The sequence below is a fragment of the Trachurus trachurus genome (genome assembly GCF_905171665.1).
Source record: "Trachurus trachurus genome assembly, chromosome: 21".
NCBI lineage: Eukaryota > Metazoa > Chordata > Actinopteri > Carangiformes > Carangidae > Trachurus > Trachurus trachurus.
In genome coordinates, this window is record NC_139899.1 from 16,135,522 (window position 1) to 16,159,618 (window position 24,097).

Sequence of the window (24,097 nt, forward strand, 5' to 3'; positions counted from 1 at the left end):
TCAGTGTGTAGTCACAGCTTTAACTTTCGGGTGACTGTCGACAAACAGTTGGAGCATCTTTCTACCTCAGTACGTTGTGTTTCTCCGACAGAGAAACTCACTAGTCCCATTATTTGTCAGGATGGTCACTGCTGTTTTTGTGAATGGTGCTTCTTACTGTTTATTTTCTGTTGTTGCTACAGTGCGGGCCTGGCAACATCTGAGAAACAGTCAGTGCGTTTACATGCACGGCTAACTCGAGCTATCCTCATAGCTCGAGTTGGGGCGTCTCATCGGAATTCTGTCCATGTCCCAGTTTACATGCAATGGGGAAAATCGAACAGTTGACGGAAACATGTCCACCTCCTCATCACTGGGTGGCGATAGGCGTCGTTTCATCAGGTTAATACGGGTCAGATTAAGTCGCATACATGCAGAAGAAAATCGGTTTCCAATCACAATTATCTGTGTGTTTTAGTCAAGTCTCGAGAAGTCCAGTCTTAGTCAGACTAACGCGTTTACATGCACTTCAGTTGTCCAGTTACAACTGTATTAAGCTAATTGAGGAATTATTTTTCTCCTTATGTGGGTTTTAAGTGAAAATGCTTGATTAGTCAGAAGTGAATCCGATACCACACACCAAACGTCTCACCTCTCGCCTCTTCCAGTGGAGCTGTTTGGCAAACTTACATGTCGTCTGCTGTGCACCTGTGAGGGGAGATGCAATTAGATGTGGTTCATGTGTGGATGAGTGCAATGTTAATCTGTTATTGAGTCAGCTCATCAATTAAATTACATAATCTCTCCCAAGTAGATTTAAAATGTGTTTTTTTTCCATTTTGTCACACAAGGGTTCAGATTAAAAAATTTGAGGGCAGAATCTGTTTACTGCTGCTGTTGTCACCGTCAGTATCATTTTGGGTCTTGTTTTTTTGTTGTTGTTTTTTTTCCCACTTGGTTGGATCAGTGCCCTAATTTTTCCTCTGTTGCAGGTCCAGTGATGAAGCTGCAGCAGAGAACTCCTCGCCGGCGGGGCCAGCAGCCCAAGCTGCTCAACAGCCCTGAAGACAGCCTGTACTACAACCAGCTAAATGTGAGTTCAAAGTGCCGATAAAGGCCTTTGTCTGACTTTGGTTCCACATGATAATACAATTAAACCTACCTGTGCCAGACCCTGGAGCCCCACCCCCACGCTTCTCTGCCTCTTGTCTTGAACATGTGCTTATGCTCTTTATCTGTTGCTTTCATGTCAGGATGTCTGCCTTCACGGTGAATAATTGATGTGGTTTATCAAAGCTGAGCAAGATGCATGCTTCATCAGACTCACTTGAGCCCTTTGATCAGAAAAAATTATGCTGTGACTTCTGATATTATCAGCATCTGCTCGCATTCAACACAAAATCACTTTGAATTAAAAATTAATGACTCTCTGCTCATCTTTTGACTGTGTGCTCTTGGCCCTTTCCTCAGAGAACTCTGGATTACCAGGGGAGCAAGAGGAAGCCGAGAAAACTTGGGTAAATAACTGCTTTCCTACTTACAGCAACTCTAAACAGAGCAGGCCCTTTGTGGAATAGGAGAATCCAGAAATGGAGTTGTTTTCTTATAATGTAAATGGAGAGCCGAAAATAACAGGCTTTTTATGAGCAGTTGCTCTGCGTCATTAGAGAGGGGGTTACATATTAAGGCTTTGTCAGCATGCTAATTTTAATTGTCGAAGGTCTGACTTGTATTTGTACTATAAATCACATCCTGGTTCAGATCAGTGTGCTTAAGAGGACGTCTGAACACCACATCGCTGCATCTGCAAATATTGTTTTTATTTTGCAGACGTCTATTTTATCCCTTCATGAAAACTCGTGAAAATCACTGCTTTGAATCACAGGAACTTCTCACCACTTTTCTTTTCTTCTTTCACATCACAGTCAAATCAAAGTGCTGGATGGAGAGGATGAGTACTACAAATTACTGTCAACTGTAGAGTCAATCCCTGAGGAAGACTACGCGACCGCCCCCTCTCCCGCCCTTTCTAGTGGGCCTCTCGTCAGTCAGAGCTGAGCCTTACAACCATGTCAACCGGTAAGACAGACGCACCAGACATGTAGACAGACACTCCAAAGAACATCCTCAGTGTTGGATGTGCTTTGGTATGTGGAGCAAGTAGCAGCAGTGCAAAAATAAGCGACCTGTACAGGCGATGCCCGCAGCTGTAAATCCAAAGTGTTTACAGGAGCGACTCACTCATCGGTGATATTATGATTAACACTTTTTTAGAAGGATTCTGCCTATTTCTGTGTAGTAAAGTAAATCCTGGCATTTTCTCCTTTTCCGTGAAGCCATTTGTAGCCATAATGCTCAATAATAGCTCGAGATGTTGAATTTAGCGGGATGACGTCTTACAGGTCTCGGTTATTAGTCTGTTTTTCTAGTCTTGTACTTGGACTTGCTGCTATTGTGCTTCAGTATTTTCCATGATGCTTTTTCAGGGTCTTGAAGCCTCTACTACATACAAGAAAATAAATTATATAGACGTTGCATCAATGGATAAATAAATAATAGCACATGTAACACAAAGTATATATCATCATGCTGTGTACTCGGTGGGGGTGTGTGGTGGGTGGAGTGGGGGAGGTTGTTAATAGAAAACATTTTGCAAAGTCACAATTCCACAATTAAACCTTGAAATGCTTATATATCGAGTATTGAAGCACAACACAAGATCTACAGTTAATAACTACTCTTATCATGTATTAATAATTGTATTGATTGATTTTTCAGTCTATCAAATGTCAGGAATACTGACAAAGATATGAGACAAACATTTTGACCATGATTTTCAATTTATAATGAAGCAAACTGTAGAAAATTAAGCAAATCCTTGTGTTTTTAACAGTTTGGTGTTTCAGCTTGACAAATGACATGCTCATTAAAATGATCATTCGTTAGTTTCTGCTGATTTACTAATGGATGAATTGACCTATTACTGAGGCAGTGCTCTGAATTTACAATGAGGAGCCCCTTATCTTGCCCTCTGTTTCTAAACCCAGTGGTGTTAACCTGACGTGAGAACATCTACCTATTTCCGAGTATTACATCTATTGTCTAAGACGGATCCAGAGACAGATCCTTCTGAAACCCAAAACCCTCCTGACGAGTCCCACTGCGAGCTGCCTGTAGTTAGAGGGGCTTTGTGCTGTAGTGCTGGAATCACCATACATAGCCTCACAGAGGCAGAGCTAGACCTCACTTTGAATTTCACCCTAAATACAGGAATTTTCTTTTAAGATGTGAAGTGTCGGAAATGCAGGGCTGGCGAGTTGATTTGTAGAGCTTTTTTTTTTTTCTTTTCAATTTGCATATCATTTACTGCATCTCCCTTTGTTGACACCCGAGGGCCTGAGAGGAGATTTTGATCTTAATAGGAAGAGTAGGGTGGTATGACTGAGGATCTCATCCTCCTTATACTCAGCGGGGAAAACATTAGAGCTCTGCCTAGACAGCGAGACCAGCTTGACTTAGGTTCAGGTTCACAGGAATCCTGGTGGGTTTAAAGAGACCCAAAGTGATCATCAAATACCTCGACCCAGTTCTAGGGAGGTCAGACTCGGGTTGAACCACTGACTCATCAACTAAACATCAGTGGTCATGCACTTAATTTCTTCTATTTATCCTGTGATATGTAGGGCATTTCTTTTAGAGACTATTTCTACATTTGATATAAATAAAACACAGCACAAATGAGTAAATCAGTTTGTTTAGTTTGCCAGCAAAGTAAACCTGGGATTTCCCAACCATAACTATGTTGTTTGTTGTTGTAAACAACCACATTGCTTGTAGTATGGTTAGTTCAGCTTATCTAAGATACACAACCTCTGCACAGTGGTGAGACTGTTTATTTAAGTAAAACTAGTAATCAAGTAATATAAAAATACCACTGTAGTACGCTACTCGCACAAAGATTTGCATTCAAATCTAGTTAAAGTAAAGAAAATGAAACTGTCTCCTGCTCATTATCTTATAGTCTTATTATTGTTTAACAGCTAATAAAACTGTTGGGCAGTTTATTCAGTGACAATGTATTGAATACTATCTAATACTAAGGTCATATATTTGTAAATATTCATCTTCACCTGCAATCTAGAAAGAATTTACACATAAGTTCAGTACTTGAATAATTACACTTTCCACTGCTGCTCTTACACGACTGTGAAAAGATGTAACACACAGCACCAGCATCAGCCAATATTTAATGAAATGACAAAGACAAACTAGAAATCTGCTGATTCCATAACTACAAATTAACTCACATAATTAAGCTGCAACAACAACAAAAAAGCCACAGTCTTTGTAATTTATTGTCATATGTAAATCGACAGAAAATTCAAAAGTAATACCCCAGACCACTGGCAGTGTTATAATGTGGTGTCACAGTTAGTTCAGAAGCATTTCACCTCCGGTCGTAGCCACAGATCCTGCAATAATTAAAATCCTCGTTGTGCATTACTCCCTTGCTGGGATAGTTGGTTCCTCTGAAGAGCAGTCTGAAATAGGTCACCCCAGCACCCTGTAGTGCATCTTAAAAGTACACTGAATCAATTAAGTGTGATCATGCTCCCTTGATTATTTTGGCCCTGTTTTACCACGGAGAGGAATTTCAAATAGGCTCACTAGCTTGAATAACAAGGTTGGACTGTGGTGACAAATGGTGCCAGAGTGGGTGTTTCTTCCCCTGTTTTTCTCTGCCAAATTAACTCCCTGGCTGATTGCCTGCTTTAGCATATGAGAGGAGGTGAGCGGAGGTGTGTACGTAATTGCCTTAGTTAGCTGATTATGTGTTGCAAAAGGAAAATGTTATGAAATACTGTCATCACTCTCATGTAAGACGCTCTGACCTAATGAACTGGTGCTCCTGTCTCCCTGGCCTGCTGGTCTCTGGTGGTCTTCTCTCAGGTCTGCAGAAAGGGACAGACTCTGTGTCAAGTCAGCTTTCAGGGCCCGACACCTGTGTTTTCTTTAATGTGTCTTCATAAATCCAGCTCCCTCTTGTTTTTCCTCATTAAATTTGACAACATCTGGTGCGTGAGAGAGGACTCTTTTAATGTGGCTTACGTTACTGCTGGTGTTATTCTTGCCATTTTAGCTATTTGCTTCATGTGCTGCACTTTCATTAGAGCTACATCCAAGGCAGCGCCGAAATACTGTTATCCAAAGTTTTAAACCACCTTTATGAAAATCGCTCAAGCTCCAGCCTCAACAAATGATGAAAAGCTTTTATTTTCCAAAGAAGTATACTTACCTTTTCACCTAATAGTGATGTCTCACTTCAAAGAGAGCTTGCGATTAGGCCAACATTGTCCTGTTTCTATATCCTTTGAGTTCAAAGGGAGAGTTTGAATACCAGTATTTCATGTGCAGCCTTTTCAAATACTGTTTTAATGCAGTTTACGTGCTTTTGATATCCAGATGTGTCAGATTTTCACCACAGTCGAATATATCACACTTTATTATGATTGCATAGCACAGAGTTTTGCATAACTAAAGAATTAATGTCAAGTCTTGTTCCCTAATAGTTTTTGTTCTTACAAACTTCAAGGACAGAGGACGAACAGACGCCTAAAATAGCGACAAACTCAGCATTGTGATGCTCTTTGCTGGCTAATGATTGGTGCCAAAGAAAGCGACATACATGAGCGTCAACCAGATGTCAGATGTGTGTTGAGGGCTCTGAGCAAAAGAACATTCCCTAAAGACGGCATTAATAAAGAAACTGGTCGAGCCGGGCGGAGACAGAGAGAGTAAGAGGCATAGAGGAAGAAGGAGATAAAAGAGTCTGTTGAGTAGATACATCAAAGGTCTGTTAATGACAAGGGATGCCATTAGGGTTACAGTGGCTTTTGTTTCAGCTTCCTCACACCTGCAGTTTGTTGAGGGCACTCTATGCACTGTTTTGTTGTCTAACATTTGCATGAATGTAAAATGCATGCATGAGGAGATGAGAGTTTGTTCCCGGCTGCTAATCTTAGAGGTGACCAAATGTTTTGGTCAGAATTACAGCTTCCTTCTCATTCGCGGGGAAGACTTGTAACCATTCATTTCCCTCCCACTGCAAAGGAGGATAAAGCCAGGAAAGGCTTACATAGAACAATAGAAACAGTATGGAAAAGCTGTTATCCTGTATGCCATGAAATTTACTGACTTAAAAGTTTTCTTGGTGCCTCCGGTGCTGGAATGGGATTTGACAAATCAGAGCGTGAAATTGTGATTAGCCTCTCTGTTTGTAGACGGACTGGGGGCACTAGCAGACTTGGCATGGCCAAAGGTGTAACCTGTTTTGTTTTGCCCCAGCACTGCTTTCCCAGATGGTGGGACCAGCTGCCACTGAATAAACGCTGGACGAGTAACAGTGTGAGAATTACTACGACCGTGTTTCAGTTTGGGATGCGTAACAGAAAGCTTGTCATTTTGCCACTGCCAGGAGGTGCAGGGACGAATCACCTGGTGCTCAAACACACAACCTCTTCATCGAGGTCAGAATTAAACAGCGTGTGGTATCGACTGTTTTTAAAGATACGATATGTTCTGACTTTGCCAACATTAGCATCAGCAGCTGTTTACAAAAGAAGCCTGGGCAGTGCCACTTCTTCAGCCTCATTGATTAGACTGAGGTTAGAGAGGCCGCTGTCGCCCCCTGTGGTTCAAAGTGGTATGACAAGATGGAATGGGGCGGGGCTAGCTGGTTAGCATTGTAACTTTGACGTAATGTCAAAACCGTCATTTTTACACATGCCATTGATCGTTTTAATTAATCACCACTGCCAGACAGGTTATATTTTCATCTGAGCCAGTTTATTTGTTTATCTTTCAGCAGGATTAAGAAAGTTTGCCTTAAGAAGGTCATGCGACTGAAAGATCACCAAAATTAAAATATTCGTGCAAGTTACACAGTGTGCGGGATTCCTCTTTTCATATATAAGTTTTGATCAGCTGGTCCCGTTCCGACACACCTGTAAAAGCAGATGTGCGAAGATGTCCTTCACTTTGAAGCTGGATTAGGGAAAAATACTTTCATTAAAGGGATAGTTCACCCAAAATTCAAATTTCACTCATTATCTACTCACCCTCATGTCGAAGGGCTGGGAGAAGTTTCAGAGTCCTCCGTGCCTTCTCTGAGTTACAGGGGGTCTCGGCGCAGCACTGCATGTCCATATGACGGTTGCGAACAGAGCTCACTTTTCTTCGTCCAAAAAGACACACCAAAAAACATCCAAATACCTCCATTGTGCTCGTCTAATGTCCCTCTTGTATTGAAGCCCCAACATGAGAAATTGTTCCGAAAAAATTAAACAAGTATATGTTTTAAGTTTGTTTGTAGCGGAAGCTCCCTGTGTTGCTCTGCCGGAATCTCGCGCGATTTGCGGAGCCGTGAACTGGGTGTCAATGCAAATCGCGCGAGATTTGGACGGACCAGGAAGAGCAACACAGGGAGCTTCCGCTACAAACAAGCTTAAAACATATACTTGTTTAATTTTTTTTCGGAACAATTTCTCATGTTGGGGCTTCAATACATGAGGGACATTACAGACAAGCACTATGGTGGTGTTTGGATGTTTGTGAGCTCCGTTCGCAACCGTCATATGGACATGCAATGCTGCACGGAGCCCCGCTGTAACTCAGAGAAGGCACGGAGGACTCTAAAACTTCTCCCAGCCCTTAGTCGACACGAGGGTGAGTAGATAATGAGTGAAATTTGAATTTTGGGTGAACTATCCCTTTAACATTGACATTTTGTCAATTACTCAGGAAATAATGTACAAATAGTACCTTTAAAAACCGTCCAACAACTTATTTGTTTCTCTTTATTTGCATAGTTGTGAAGTGGCAGTATTTGTTTTTTAATTATTTTCCTTCAGATAGTCTACACTTTGTTACTACTACATACTGTCTGCACGCGCTCATATATTTCTCTCCTTTCAGCTTTATTATTCATCGACATGGGCAGCACAATACTTAAAGGCACGTTTAGTCAATTATTCAGTATTTAAGATGTTGTTTATAACAGTGTTGGGATGAAGATACATTTTTCCACAGTTCATTTCACTCCCCCAATGTTTCCATTGCTTCCACACGAGGAACAAGGATCTTCTTGTTGTGTGAAAAGACGTTACAAACCTGAACAGATTAAAAAAACTGAAACATCAATATCATTTTGCAAAGATTTACATTCCCACTTCTTTCTTTCCTTCTTTCTTGTGTTTGGTGCCAAAACCAAACAATCTGTTGCGTGCAATTCAAGTGTTTATAGATGTTATTATTTGACACATGTAGCTAAGTGTCTTGCTCAAACACTCAGGAGCGATAACATAGAGATAAGTATAGAGATTCATTCACAATATTTCCAAACTGTTGTTCAGCTGCACAACAATTGAATATTTAAGTATCTCTTTAAGTATCTCAGGCTGCAACGCAGTGTGTCATCATTAAGGTGGAGAGTTTCCCTCTTTAAGGCTGGATTAAGGCATCCAGGGTGGGCCGAGGGAAGGTAAATTGACCTGTCCCGCCTTCTGTGACCCCGGGCTAACCCCGCACATTGCCAAGGCTTTGCTCTTTGCTCTTGAATATGCAGAGGTCCCCGGCTTCATGGGCTCACGAGAGAGAAAAAAGAGTTGTATCGCATTGCAGGGAAAATTAGTGAGACCAAAGTTGGAGTTTCTGTGTGTTGGGGGCTGCGAACAATGGCAGCTTTCTGTCAGACAGCAACTTCAAAGGTCTGCTGAGTGACTGCTCTGAGTTATACTTTGTTGTAGATCACTGAGGAAATTCACAGATGTTTTCTCATACGAGACACCATTATAGCGGCTCAAGTACCCAGTAGCCTCGAGCGTCTCTCCCTCTCCCTCTCTCTCCCACACACTCGAGCTCACTCTCGCTCTCACACATGCATCCCCCCTCAACCCCTCACCCTCTCCCTTGCCCACCCCCCCATCCAGAGTCTCTGATATCTCTCGTACGAGACAGATATGGAACCTGTTTTCGCTCCAACTGTCCAGAGAATATGGAAAGTTAAAAAGGGTTTCGTGTTGTGGCGTTGCCCCTCGACTCTGTCAAATCCATAGAGCCTCACCCTCAGCTCCCTCCAGATGTCAAAATCACACGCAGCTCCACTCTCTCACAGACATTTGGGGTCAATGCAATGAGCTGCACATCATTCAAAGCGAACAATGTAATCTGAAAATTGAGCAATGAACATGAATTTGAGGTATTTTGATTGTGTTGTGAAATTCAAATACCAACATAGCTTTTCTCTCTCTTCTGCAGATTCCCCTTTTCACCACTGAACTGGACCAAAACAAACTGCTTCTCAACAACACACGTGACATTTATTGTAAATTTCTATTTATTTATAGTAAGTTGCTGTTTTATATGAGACAAATAAATGTGTTTAAACTACCAGTTTTTGATTATTAGCATTTTTCCTTGTAATTAATGATTGCTTTTACAGCTCATGCAAAACTTTGAACAAAAACAAATTTCTGATAAATACAAAAATAGACTTCAGCCACATGAAGCCAGCTTCTATGACCAGGTTAGGTTTGTTTAGTATCTGTGCATCTTACTTTCAACAATGTACAACTGGGTTTTAACACAGCTTTTCTTACTGGTTTCAACATCTATTTTTGTTTGCACATCCTGTTAAACTAATAGTATTATGAAAATAATGTGCCCCCTAGTCTTTACAGGAATAACTGTTACCTGTTGAACTTTAATCCAGGGCTTCATTTTGGTTTAAATTTGTATTTCTGATCAAGAGAGAAATATGGTACGCACACTCACTTATTCATTTCATTGTTGTCTAAGATTTTCATTTTTTGTAGATTATAAGAGTTCTTAAATGACTATTTTACTTGTACCTTTTAAATCTTCTGCAGGTCCCTTATATGCAGCTTCATACAAGTCTGCACCTGTGAACAGTGTTTGTGTTGCTCGGCTCTCTGCTTTATGCTTTAAAGTGCTGTATGAAGAACACGAATGGCACTGACTGATACCATGTTCAAACCTCAGAGAATACAGACAGAAAACTATTGCAGTGGGTGTTCCTCTGAGTTAATTTCCCCATCAAATGCCAGAGGGAAATCTTCTTTAAGCCAAACCGCTGCTGAGGTGACCCTGTGAAACTTCAGGCATGGCCATAAGAAGGTAAAGGTTTGGAGCAAGTAAATTACCTCGGGGACTGGACATTGTGTCAAGCACACAGTCATGAATTTCTTACAAACTATATCAAAGTCCTGCTCAGGCAAATCCATCCCTCAGCTGGATTCCCATTGAGATGCATTAAAATGTAAGAACTCGCATTTAGGGCTCAACCGAGTATCTCAAAGGAAGACACCAATAATTTGGTAATGCTGGTGGTTCGCAAAAATTAATGCAGTTGTCACATATGGCTGAAATTTCTCTAGCATGACAGCTCACATGTAAAGCTGATTTATGTGGAAATCCACCCAAAATCAGAATAAATACTTCCTCTTTTAATGTCCACCAGTCACTGCTGCTGTTCAGAATCATAGAGGAATGAATTCTGTTTTAGGGTGGTTGTCCCTTTACTTCAACAGTTGTCTGGTTCGACATAAGAGAGCAGATTACAACGTTTGACATTTATCTGAAATTTAAACCTGGAGGCAAAAAGTAAGCGACGGCACTTTGCTGCACAGATACAAACTTTTGTAGTACATTATGAAAATGTTTAGTACTGTGACGTCTGAGGTGAACACTAACTTTTATAATTGTTTTTCACTCACCCACCTTTTCCTCAGTCGATGTGAGGGTCTAAGGGCAGAGGATGTTGTTATGATGCCATGTAAAGCTCTTTGAGACAAACTGTTTGTAAAAATGGGCTATACAAATAAAATTGCCTTGCCTGTATCTCAAAACGCACAAAGTGAAGCAGTAAGTGCAATTCACAGGAAAATTGTGGGTCTAATGCTTTTTGTAGGATTTCCTTAATAAAGGGTTTACAAGTTATTAATTGTCAATAATTCATTTACTTGTGCTTTATAAAACGGCTGTAAGCAGTTAATAAGGCAGGTATTGCCATAATTCATCACTGATTCATTTGTATTAAAACCCCTTCTTAATGACATACTAATACAGAAAATGGGAAACCCAGGTGTGTCTATTAATATATTAGCAATAGCTGTAACAAAAATGATTTGCTAATTGAAAGGATAAAAATCAGTTGAGGAGGTTTTGACAACCTGACAGTTCACTTTCTGTAATGATCTGTAAAATATGCAAGTAAATCATTTAATACTGATTAACAGATTAGTTACAATTAATAGGCACAAGTTTTGGGTCACTAGAATGTGGACAATGTCTGATCCTCTCTGTCTCTTAATGATTAAGTCATAAATCTCGAACTTTTTCTGTTTCTTTTTCAGATCCTACCAAACCATGAAATCTGTATGTTGAGTCATTGATAAAATGTTTTCCTTTACAAAAATCCATCTTAATGATGAATTAAAGAGATGAAAAGATGAAAGAAGTGTCACGCTGACAGAGGATAAATAACAACTTGGTGACCCCAAACTTGTTTTTAATATGGCTTCTAATTGATGTGCACGCAATGATTTATTAACCATTCATAAAGCAATTAGTTACAACTTGTAAATGGTTTGCAAAGGAAGGAGGGGCCAATATTTATTGATCATTAAAAAAAAAAAAAAAAAAAACTTTCACACATAGCCTATATTGCACTCGTGTATAATGTGACATCTGTGGGGATGATTTTCAGGAGCGACAAAAGCACACAGACACACACACACACACACTCTTTGTGTAAACATGTTTAATTTGGCTCAGAATTCAAAGCAGTGACCTCCCTGTTTTCTGCACATTTTTGCGAGCTGAACTCTTTAAGCTTCGTCACCAACAGCTGCCATAACTTGATGTAAACAAGGTTTAATCTCCACTGTTTTTTTTCCTATATCAGTCAACGGTGCGACTACAGCTCTCCTGTAGCCAGTTTTGTATTTTAACATGGCTCCAGTGCAGCCCAGCAGGGCTCCCCCTTTCCCTCATGACTGTGTATAAAGCCGTGGGAGAGGACTGGGAACATTAATCCCTTCAAAGGAACAGATCTAATTCAAAATCTGCCGCTCCAAACTAGTTGAGAGGACAGTGATTGTTTCTGCAGGGAAGCCAGATAAAGATCAGAGAGTTGATATAGAAAACTACAACTTCCATTTCCACTCCTCTGCCACAAAAGTTTGGATATTATCTTATGAAAACTGCATACTTTTGCCTTCATTAACTGTTCTGAAACAAAAAAGGGGACAAAATATGATATGTGAGTTTAGTCTTTGTTTTAAACTCCCCTCGTAGTACAAATACCTCTGTTTGATTTGGATTCTGCGGTGCATGAAATCCTGTCTTTTCCCTGAACGTGAACTTCCTCCCCAGACATATGACAAGTTCATAAAGAAACATAATAGAGACATCACTACCCTCAAAGTGCTGCCATTGTCACCTGATTTAAAACAGAGGTTTCCCCCTATGTGGCTTAACTAACATTCATTTGAATTAGCTACTGTATTAGTATTTTTTCTTCAGGCTCTCAGCTTGACAGGGTGTAAATTTTAATGCTCATCAAAGTGGGAGAGAAAAAAATCTAAATTAGGAGTAAGTTCTGATAAAACAACTGATTGAAATGAGTGAAGGAAAAAGAAGTATTTAAATAATTCAGAGAGGGCATAATTAAGTGTTTAATGCTGTGTTGTAGTTCAAAGGCATAACAAAGAAATTTTAATTCAAATTAGAAATGTAAAAGAGACACAGATTCTTCAGAGATGAGAACTTTGTGTTGAGTCACTTGATTTGGTCTCTTTCCTCCATCAAGCAGTTGAGGCAACGCTCTTGGAGATCTCCAGAGATAACAATGTCACATTGTCACATAGGGTTCTGCTACAAATCCTTAATTACAAAAAGAGGATCAGATGACTACAGCATCCAATACCGGGGTCTCCAGGCGGCATGGGGGTCTTTGATCAAGAAAATCCAATTATTTGTGTATATACATTTCCCACATAGTGATTACTTCATTAATTGTCCCGCCTTTATCTCCTCCCTTCCCATCCCCCCTAATAATCAGCTCCTTTATCCAGACCAACAAACACACCATAGGAGCTTTGTGGATTCAAAGGATTTGCTTTCCCCTCTCAAAGAGCCGCTATTCTTTGATGATTGGGCAGCGGCAAACTTCAAAGTAATAAATCTTATTTCTGACTGGCTGGCGGCCCACCAAAGTCCTTATCAAATTCTAAGAAGTGATCCCTCACTCTTCAGATAGACCAAGGATATCTCCGAGAGAGGAAGCACTGGAGAGTGAAGACCTGCTCCACCAGATATTTTTAACTGCGAATGCTCACATTTTATCTAAATTAGTGCGGGGCTTCTTTTTTTTTTTTGTTTTGTTTTTATTTTGTTTCCGTCGCGAGGGGAGCGAGGACGTTTACCATGGCAGCAGTAGCGGTCCTGCGGAATGAGACTCTCCAGGCTTTTCTTCAGGTTTGTGCAGCAACTTTCTGTTTACTTTCACCACTTTGATAACTTCTAAACTTACTGTACACACGTCCGAGTCGATTTACGTCTAATTGTTTAGCCCTGTGTGCTCTGTTGTTGTGTAAAAAAAAAAAAAAAAAAAAAGCTGCAGCTGCTGTCCTACAATTTAATTACTAACGCTAATGATTCGTGCTGCGACATAACGTGTCAACTTTTATGACACGTTCAGGTTCAGGATCGATTTCAGTGCAGATGAGACTCAAAACTGTTATGACAAATCATTTCAGCGTGTTTTGGCGTCTGAAGAATAAAAAAGGCAGCGTATATTTTTTTTTTACAACCTGGGTTTGTGTTGAGTGATGATTGTAACATAGAGGGGAAAATGTGTGTGTCTGTTCTCCAGGATCGCACTCCAAACTCTTCTCCAGAGAACTGTAAGCACTCTCCGCTGGCTCTCCTGGCTGCCACTTGTAACCGGATTGGGCATCACCACGGATCCAACCCCACAGATTTCCTCCAGGTCCCCTACGACCCGACTCTTGGCTCCCCTTCGCGTTTATTTCACCCGTGGACTAACGAGGGGAACCACCAGAGCAGCCTGGGCACCAACTCCACTTTCGGACTATCCTCCAAGCCCCAGCTGACCGCGCACATCCAGACCTCCTTCAGCTCGCACCACGAACTGCCCCTCACCCCCCCGGCGGACCCGTCCTACCCCTATGACTTCTCCCCGGTGAAGATGTTACCTTGCTCCATGCAGTCCCTGCAGTCCACCTGCCCTCCCACCTACGTCCCCGCCGTCAGTTACGCAGCCCCAGCTCCCATCCCGTCCGCTATGCCAAGTTTTGTCACGGGACCCTCCGGCCTCGTGCACCAGCAGCAGAGACAGTTGTCCCCAAACTCTGGAGAGGATATTCCGTGGTGGAGCCTGCAGCAGGGGAACCACGTCAGCCACTCTTCCTCCCTCGGTCACCACCGCTTCCAGCTGCAGAGGGGCTTGGTGCTGGGACATACGGACTTTGCGCAGTACCAGACGCAGATCGCCGCCCTGCTGCACACCAAGTCCCCTCTCGCGACGGCGCGGCGGTGCAGGAGGTGCAGGTGTCCCAACTGCCAGTCCTCCACGTCCAGCGACGAGCCCGGGAAGAAGAAGCAGCACATTTGTCACATACCGGGTTGCGGGAAAGTTTACGGGAAAACTTCTCACCTCAAAGCGCACCTGAGGTGGCACTCTGGAGAGCGGCCGTTTGTGTGCAACTGGCTGTTCTGTGGCAAGAGTTTCACCAGGTCGGACGAGCTGCAGAGACACCTGAGGACTCACACGGGGGAGAAGCGCTTTGTTTGCCCGGACTGCTGCAAGAGGTTCATGAGGAGTGACCACTTGGCAAAACATGTCAAAACTCACCAGAACAAAAAGAGCAAGTGCCACGACAAGACACTTGACCACGTCAAAAGGGAGGACACGAGGAATATGTTGTAACCCACTTTATAGTCATTTTAAAACAGTAGAAATCACTATAGTGCAATACAGTCAGTCCTACATTAGTTAAAGTACACAGTGAGCTGCATTGGGTATTTTGTTTATTCTGTTGGTTGGTTTCTTACATCCTGACAATAGTTTCTAACCTTGCTGGTCTGTGTAGCACATTTTTGTATAAAGTTTCATAAGTTAATTTGGGACCATGGAGAAGTTATAGCTCATGAGTTTGAATTCATTGTCGATATCATATCAAGGAAGACAAGTTTTCAACTTGTGTTTTGATCATTGTCTTCGGTGGAAGATTTCACTCCCCTGTAAATTATATTTAATAGCTTTTGTTGAATGAAAGTGTCGTTTTTTGCTCCATATGGGGTGTTTTTAAGCATGCTCTTGAAAAGATCTGCTATTGTTGATATGACCCAAATACTGTGTGAGAATAAAGATTATAACATTTTTCCTCATCTCAGAAGAATTCATTTAATCTCCCTCAGTTATATGAGTGATGAGACGGTCAGGCTTTATTTGTAAAGAAACTGAACACACTGTTACCTTAAATAATGTGTGTGTGCATGTGTGTGTGCTTTGTAAACTGTTGTCAAAAGTTTTACAACGGTAAAAATTTCATCCTTTTACAAAATATTTTATGGAGTAAAATTTAAAATCAAGTGATGTGAGTACATGATGTTGTCCCTTACAGTTAAAATGTGTTTCCAGCTTTGGATGAGAGTCAGAAAGGAGCAATTTATTTATCATAGAAAACTGCTGATCATTCTGAAAATGAAAAAGCATGTTGATGACGATTTTAGCAAATAATTACAGCTACCACTTGTTGTGTTTCATATGGCGTTTAACAAAAGCCAAGTCAAACATTTAACATTAGGCGATGAGGTGACTTGGGTCGAACAGCTCTGCACTACATTGGAAAATCTTTGTGCCGTCAAAAAATGTACAAAACAGTATTAAACTGTCAAATTGATCTGTGCACATTTGGCTACAAACTGCGTAGAAACTGGTATGATGTATAAAAGAGATTCCTCTCTGTCCAACTCTGTCTGCTCAAGATGACCTGAGCGCTTCATATTCTAAAACATAAGTTTAGTGAACTCCTCTGTGCCTTTTCACTATGGAGCTTTTCACTTCAACACATTAAGAGGTGAGAGCTGATATTAAAATGTTGCTTCTTTCTGTAGGAAAATAATTTCTTTTAAGCCCAAAAGCAGAATTAATAAAATGAAATAGTGCATTAAGTTGTTTGGCGAATATCACACACATTCACATTCACTTCACATAGGTTTTTTTTTTCTACCATTAGAATAAAATGAAGGGTTGTTTTAATTTGTTAATGGCCTCTAATAGAAGTGGTCTGTTTGTTTCGGCATTACACACTGAGTTGTGAGGACTAAACAGTGACACCGTAGGCTGAGATGAGACCCATTAACAGAGAAACATTTTTGCCTTTTAGCTGGAACATGTCCAGATTCATGTTATACACTGGACGTGCAGATTTTTTTCCTCTGTCTGAGTCACTCAGCATCTTAATGGACAGTTGACAACAGTCCACATGAAGCCTTTTAGATCAAGAGAGTCTGTCTGGGTGGACATATATAATCACATTTATAAGGCAGATTCTGACATGCTAACTCTTCCATTAAGTGTCATGTTAGTATTAATCACTGCTCCACCACATGATAGGAATTTGCTGTGGAGTGCCTTGCTCAACGGTACGTCGGCGTGATACAACAGTGTGTTTGTGCCAATGTTACTAGTTGTATAGTGTTTCACCGGGATTTTCCTGTGGTGACTTGAGGATTTAAAGTGTTGACTTGTTGTCTTGGGACAAAAAAACAAACAAAACGAAACCTTTGAATTTCTGACCTTAGAGGCTCTTCCCTCCATGACACTAATCAACCCAACGAGGCGACAAACTCCTCAGCATCTAATAGATGTGAAGGAGAACAGAGCAGAGAGTAGGCGCTGCCCGCAGCAGCCAGCAGCCACACAGTCGTCCTGTCTGTCTTATGTGGGATCACTGAAAATGTCAGTGTGAAGACAACAAGCGCTGCCATTCATTGGAATTTTGAACTGTCAGTTTCTGCCTCAACAGCTCCCCCTTTTGTAAGACAAATACAAATATCTTCCCCCCCCCAAAAAAATTGAACTCAACAGCTCAGGTCCAGACTGGAGACTTAATCATTCTGTTAGATGTTACGTGTAAAGATTTATGAACAAAGTAAACACATAAAAGTTCATTTATTAAAAAATGCAATTAAGACTTTGTTAGGTGTGCCCAAATAACAGCCAGAAAATCTCCTAGTTTCTTAACTTCTCCTGATAAAATCAAGCGAGTTGAAACAAAAGAGATGCCTCTTCACCAAAACTCAACCTGCAGAAATTGAAGCTGTTACGATAGGTGCTGCAAAGTGACCAGTTGGTCAGTCGGTTACCTTATGTCGCATTACGTCTCATGAGTGACAATGTTTATCTGATTTTCCCGCTTAAATTTACTCATGAATAAATAAAAACAATCACTTGCACTAGACAACATTTACAATAACAACTTATCATGTAGCTAAATGTTCATTTTCATCAATAATATCTTCAAATAGCAGCCAATCAGGATTTCTTTTTTCAGTGATCATCAAATGAAAAACAGTTTTCATCTTTTTCTCCAGCACTTGAAAGCCCTTCAGTTACGTACAGTAGATATGACGGTCTGCTGCTTTGTGTACTTGGTGAGAGATCTGCCAGTGAGATTGTGAGAGTTGTATCCAGTTTCACCAAATCCAAAGACCGACCAATCTGTGTGAATATTAATATACATTCAGCACAAAAGAGGAGGAATGAAGGGGGAAAGACTGTGCAGTATAAGAAGAGATTTGACCATTTGAACTGTAAAGTCTTTATCCAAATTTCATGATCCTATTATAAAAATGATGCCTATAGATGGATGTGTTGAATGCACCCAGCCTGGCTGCTCCCACAGCCATTGTGACGCTCTGATTTGGCTTCATTGTCCGAGACAGAGGCACTTTTCTTTTTCACTGCAGGAGGCCATAATACTTAACTGTTCATTGAAAAGGGGATATTATACGTTGTGGTTTTAATTTATATTCCAAAAATGAGTGAAAGGTTTAAGAACTTTATTCTTTTACCTAATGCCTTTCTTTATGTTATATAATCTTTACTACAATTGAAAGAAAAGCATGATTATCTTTATTAACAAAAGCATTATTTCAGACTAAATGATTATTCCTAATTATTTTATTCTGCATGTCTGTCTATTCAGGGGAACACTTATGCTAAACTCCTTTTTGCATTCAAGCAGAGGCAGTTAATAAAATAAAACTGTTAACCAATTTTAGGGCATTTTAAAGAATGTATTTATCAATTACTATAAGTTTTGTAAGGTGTCAATAACTGGTTTAAAAACAAAAAATAATGATTATCATATAAAACTGTCGACTACTTATGAATTTAACACATTTATATGTATGATATTTGTTAGCCTATTTAATATGACCGCTTGAATTAACTTTAGTTATTTATTGATGATTGAGTATTTTTACCTCTCCATGACAAATGCCATCCACAGATGAAGACCATAAGATGCAGCTAAAAGATCCAGAAGTATAGTAACTGGACCACAGGTTGAGACTTTAATACTTTGAGAGGACTTGTTTCTAGTTATAACTGTATTATAATGTGTTATAAACAATTCATTAAGGGCTCGTATACTTGCAGAATGGAGGGGGTTAAAACAGTGGTTAGATAAAATGTGAAATAATCATTATCACCAAATAGCATTGATAGTGACAGAGCTTAATGAAGTTTCTTTTTTACATTTGTGATTTAGAGCTGCGATAGTATCCTGATGTTAACCACTAGTTTTAGGAATCATATAGAAATGAGATCTAGACCTTCAAATTAAAAATTAAAGAGTTCACAGTGATGTGAGCTTTGGGGATCAGGTTCAGTCGGCAGTGGGACAGGTTTTATTTTTTTTCCTTGAGACATGAACCTATTCACTGTAGCTTTGGCTCCACAGACGCTGTCAAAATAAAATGACTGGCAGGCAGTAGCATGAATTAAATCCCTGATGTCAACAACTCTTCTATACCCTATGGAAGACACTTGTGCTGCTTCATATTTTGCAGCTGCTGTTAAATTCAGTCAGGCAAGTGAAAGTAGTTTGTGTGGACATTTGATGAATGAATATTGAATCTGTTGGCTGCAGCCAGACTGAGAAAGAAACGTATCTCATCAATGCGTCTGTGCCTTTAAAGCCCCTGAAAACATGATGTAATTCTGATGTATTTCTCTATAACATTAAATATTCATCACAAAATCAGCAACAATCAAAGTTCAAATTTGGGCAAAAACATCATTAGGTATTCTTAGTTCTCCTTCATCCAGGATTTGATCCACTTTGACTGACACAAACCAAACAACCCGCCTCAAAACAGCGAGAAGAGCGCAAACCGTTACAAAAGACACAGAAAATGTTTCATGTTAAACAACAAAAACTGAACTCAGTCAGAAAATTCTGGGTTCATCTAAGACCACATATAGTTCGCAGTTGTTTAAGTCCCCTAAACTAACAATGACATGAAGTAAGAAGATATTAACTATTGGAGTTGGAACTGGCAACTGTGGTCAAAACACAATTTGTTTTCCATTGGATTGAATTTAATGTGTAGTATAAAGGAGCCAAAGCCAAATTTAATGGTCAGACTTCACTGGAGTTTAATTTTAAATGTATTTTGTGTCCATAGTCAGAGGCACATTGAGAATTCAAGATTTGCAGTCAGATTTGTTTTGTATATCTTGATAGTGGACATCAGATCAAACAGTCTGGACTAGCTGTATATGTTTGAATTGACTTGATTTGATCAACTTTATTAATCCCAGAGGGCAATTCTGTTTGGCAGTCCACCAAGAACAATACAAACTCATCCACAACAATACAACAATACAAACTCAGCAATACAAACTCATCCACATTCGTACCGACATACATACGCACAGGTGCCTGTTTGTGTTTACAATATGTCAGTGGAAGCAAAAGATGCCACCTTTGTCTCCCATTATGTGTCTGGAGTCCTTTGTACAACCTGTGTCCTGTTGCTTGAAAAAAAGACATGTCACTTGTAAAACATGCTTTTTTTAATCAGATGAATCAGATGCTGGACTAGAGGTGATGAGAGCACAGACAAATTCATCTTCACCACTGAACTAACTGATTCACCAGTCACCAAGTAAATCAGTAGCCTTTAGCTGTGGAGCTCCCCTCACTGGTGACAGAGAGCATCATTGTCAGCTCAGCATAGGCCTACATTACTTAAAGCATTAATAGCATAACATTTCATCTGCAGACTAATTTAAAACTTGATAGGCTGTGATTGATGGTTAACCTATAGACATAAAAGAAAACATATAGGCCTATATGTTTACATTGTCATTGAATAACTCTGGGCTTGGTGCTTGGTTATCCTGAGTTTGTTTTGGTGAAAACTTAGTGTTAGCTTTACAGAAAACACGAAGACTCCTTCTTCAACATATTTTCTCATTTAATTTGGAAGACATGTTGCCACAGAACTGAGGACACTGAACGCATCATGAAGCATAATGAGTTCACTTAACGTCACTGAGGTGTATATGAACAATAATATAATTCCTTCATTTAAAGTAAACATACTTTGAACTCGAAAACAACTGTGTGAATCAATGAAGTGATTTGTAGTTTCCCCCTTTTACCACCTGGATCAATACTGTATATAAATGAACAGGTAGCTGCTTCCTGGTTCCTGAGACCAGCTCTTCTGTGCTTCTGTGTATACAGCTGTGAGGCCCATGCCATGACACTACACTCAGTGGTTAGGACAACACAACAGATTTATTCAGTCAAAAAACAATAAGCTTCCTATTATTGCAGTGTAATGCAGATGACCTAATATTGCATCTCATCCCATTTTGCAGAGCACAACTGCAGGAGAAATGAAATCCCTGTTGTTCTTGATTTAATGTTGCAGACATGTGTTACTGTACCAAAGACAGAGATCATTGCTTTATAATTTCGTGAAGATTTATATTTCATTGTTAAATAATTCCTCTGATTGTAACAAGGCATTTTGAGTAATTTACATTTTTATGAGAAAATTAAAGGATTGTACTTTTGCATATTTTAATTGGCTTTTAAGGGGGAACATGGGGTATTGGGGTATTTAAACCATGAAAAATGGTTAAATTGGATTCTAACTTTGACTTTTTATTTCTTGACATATAAAAGTGTTGTGATAAAGATGAAATTTCATGCCAGTTCTGATTAAAATGGCGAGTCTTGAATGGAGATTTATGGGTGAGGGGTCAGACGGAGTAGTCTCACGCTGGGCCCCATGTTTTATACATCAGTACATAGTGATTAAAGTGTAATTAAAACGTGATTTTTCCTCATAACTGATTTCCATCTCTTTATTGAATACATAAATATGTTTAGATGCAGATAAGCATTTACATAGCTTCACAGTGTACAGCCAGTAATACAACGCAGTGCGAGTACTTGAACCAGCTACTCCCCATGGATGTGTTTTCATCCCTGGAGCACTCAGGATCCAACCTTGTTTACACTTTGTCCTTGACCCTCTTTGAGTTTAAACCTTATTTAGAAGTTATATTTATTAATTTTTTTTAACAAGGAACATCTCTGACTTTTAAAAAAGCTGAAATGCCTGGATTGTGTTCCTATATGCCTGGGTCATTCTCTCTACAGTAACATGAAATCGCTCTTTCCTTGTCAACAAATAAGGGAATGCAGCTGTGCACAAGTACTCCAGCTACTCCAGCTGCTACAGTTACACTACTGTAGTTACTGCAGCCTGTAGAAACTACAAATACTACAGCTATTACAACTACTGTCACATGATTGTGATGTGATGACTTGATCCAACCCTTATGTAGGCCTGTGTTTGTTACTGCAATAACCTACCAACATCGAGAGGGAATTCCTTGAATTTTGCACGAACATTCACAGAGTGAGGTCAAAAGGCAAGATTACATTAAAGCAGAAGTAAGCGATCCGGTCGTTTTGGCTAACTTCTTATCAGCGGATGGAGTTAGCAGTCCCCGCCCTCATCCCTACGTCACCACATTCACGCGCATCCCTTGGGTGCACACGCAGAGAGGACCGCCCCTTTATGCTGTTCTCTCCCCTCATTGGATAAAGGTTGTAGGATACAAGGAAAGTTTTCTCCTCGGCTTACAGCAGAGCAGAGTGACTGACAGACCCGTGTTTCAGACCAAACACTCTATATAAGTGATTGCTGTCGGAAGATAGAACTATTTAAGACTTATATTAACACAAACACAAACATTCTCATTGGTTTATTTGTAGTCGTATTCTACATAGTAACTACGTAGGGGAATCGCTTTAAATTTTGCTGAAATTCACTCATTAACTCATTAGATTCTGGTGGTCAAATGTGACCTCACAAAGGGCAGTTTTAGTGTTGATATAAGTGAGTGTTGATATAATATTGGAAACTCTTCAAGGGAACAATATGGTGCAAATTGCCACTTGTGCAGAAGGATTAATAGATACAGCTCTGGTTCTCAAAGGTCAAAAACCAATATAACTGTGATTTCAAAAACACATTTTTGGCCAGAGATTTAGACAAAATTCACACCAAGACTAAGATTTTTTGTTTTTGGAGGTGGGAGACAAGGGGGCTTTGTCATGGACCCATGGCCCCAGCTCCTCTAAAAATCTGGCTACGGACCTGACATGTTCACAGAAGATTGCTGCTGATGGTATCACAGCTTTGGCTGCTTTAACAAGATCAAACAGGGGTTTTTCACACGGTGCAACGTTAGCCCATTTTATTCTTAATCCTCAGCTCTGAGCTTTGGGTTAAGAGTCAAACGTCACCAGCATGCGTCTTCTCTCAGCAGGCGCCTCTTTGCTGGAGGCAGAGTTTTTGAATAGTTGCCTAAATGGGCTGGTTTTGGAATATAACTTTGATATTAGTGATCACAAAGACTCTGTGCCACATGAATTAAATGTATTCATTTGTTTTTGCAAATTCCCTTGTGAAGCATTATTATTATTACTCAAGGCAGACTCATTGTGTTTGTGCAAAGCTCTTACAACAGCACACAGGGATATGAGCAAGTCCAGGCGATGTTCTTTCCCTTGAGGAGATTTCAGATCTCTCTCCCAGATCTCTCAGTCGCTGGCAACTCAGACAGTTACACCTGCTCACATTAGAGTTTATTCACACTTCTGTCACAAATACAGGAACAGTCTCACTCACCCCCCTCTTCTCTCCCTCCCTCTCCCACTCACACACTCTCTCTCGGTTTGGATAATACCCCATCTTGTGGACAGTTTCATGAAGCCACTGTTGAAAAATCAACCCCACCCCCTCTCCCTTTTGTTTTTATGTCTTTTGTTGTATCTTTTTTTTTTTACTCCCCTATTTTGCAACTGAGAGACAAAAATCATAAAATCTGCTTATGTGTCAGTGTCCTCATGGGAGTGAATATGTGTACAATATACGTGTGATGAGGAGAAATGCATTTGTTGCATTGACTATTGATTGTACAAAGGGTTGGATTACCGAATAAATGTGAGAAGTCCTGGAGTTTTCTCTTTGGTAGTTCATTTTTCAAAGGCACAATATAAACAGATATCATAGAGATTTAGAGAATAGATCCACACATTTTCTGGTCTTAATACAAACACTCACCAACCCCTTTGTTCATTGATATAAATTAATGTATAATGATTTCCTGGTCACTAATCATTCCTGAGGTCTATATCAGCTGTTTCCCATGAATTCCCACATTTCTAGGACAAAACTCTCTCTTTGTGTTTCTACTCAGGGAAACCAGAGCCACAGTAACTTTGGATGATGCATTTGATTTAAGTGACACAAACTGGTGAGGCCTCATATTAGCTTTTCCTGGACATTAAATAATTTTTTCACAGAAACACGACTGTTGATTTTCTCTAATTGCTTACTGTACATCAGGGAGGGATCTCTTCAAGACCAATTACGAAGAGGAGGATCAATTAGTCAAACCATCCAGTTC

General features: G+C 40.1%; 2 protein-coding genes across 2 annotated transcripts in view; both read left to right on the top strand.

The window, feature by feature from the left end:
- Positions 1-2,037, top strand: part of myo3b (myosin IIIB) — a gene marked incomplete at both ends in the record, with an annotated part of 51,953 nt that extends 49,916 nt beyond the window's left edge. Inside the window, 3 exons of the mRNA XM_083996974.1 lie at positions 972-1,072; positions 1,450-1,496; positions 1,905-2,037. Of these exons, the coding sequence (XP_083853100.1) occupies positions 972-1,072; positions 1,450-1,496; positions 1,905-2,037 (281 nt within the window). The remainder of the gene's footprint in view (positions 1-971; positions 1,073-1,449; positions 1,497-1,904) is intronic.
- An 11,448-nt stretch (positions 2,038-13,485) lies between these two features.
- Positions 13,486-15,010, top strand: sp5a (Sp5 transcription factor a; the record flags this gene model as incomplete). The annotated part of the gene is made up of 2 exons (XM_083996507.1): positions 13,486-13,536; positions 13,934-15,010. 2 exons carry the CDS (start codon positions 13,486-13,488, stop codon positions 15,008-15,010), a joined length of 1,128 nt encoding a protein of 375 aa, XP_083852633.1.
- Between the last annotated feature and the right edge of the window lie 9,087 nt (positions 15,011-24,097).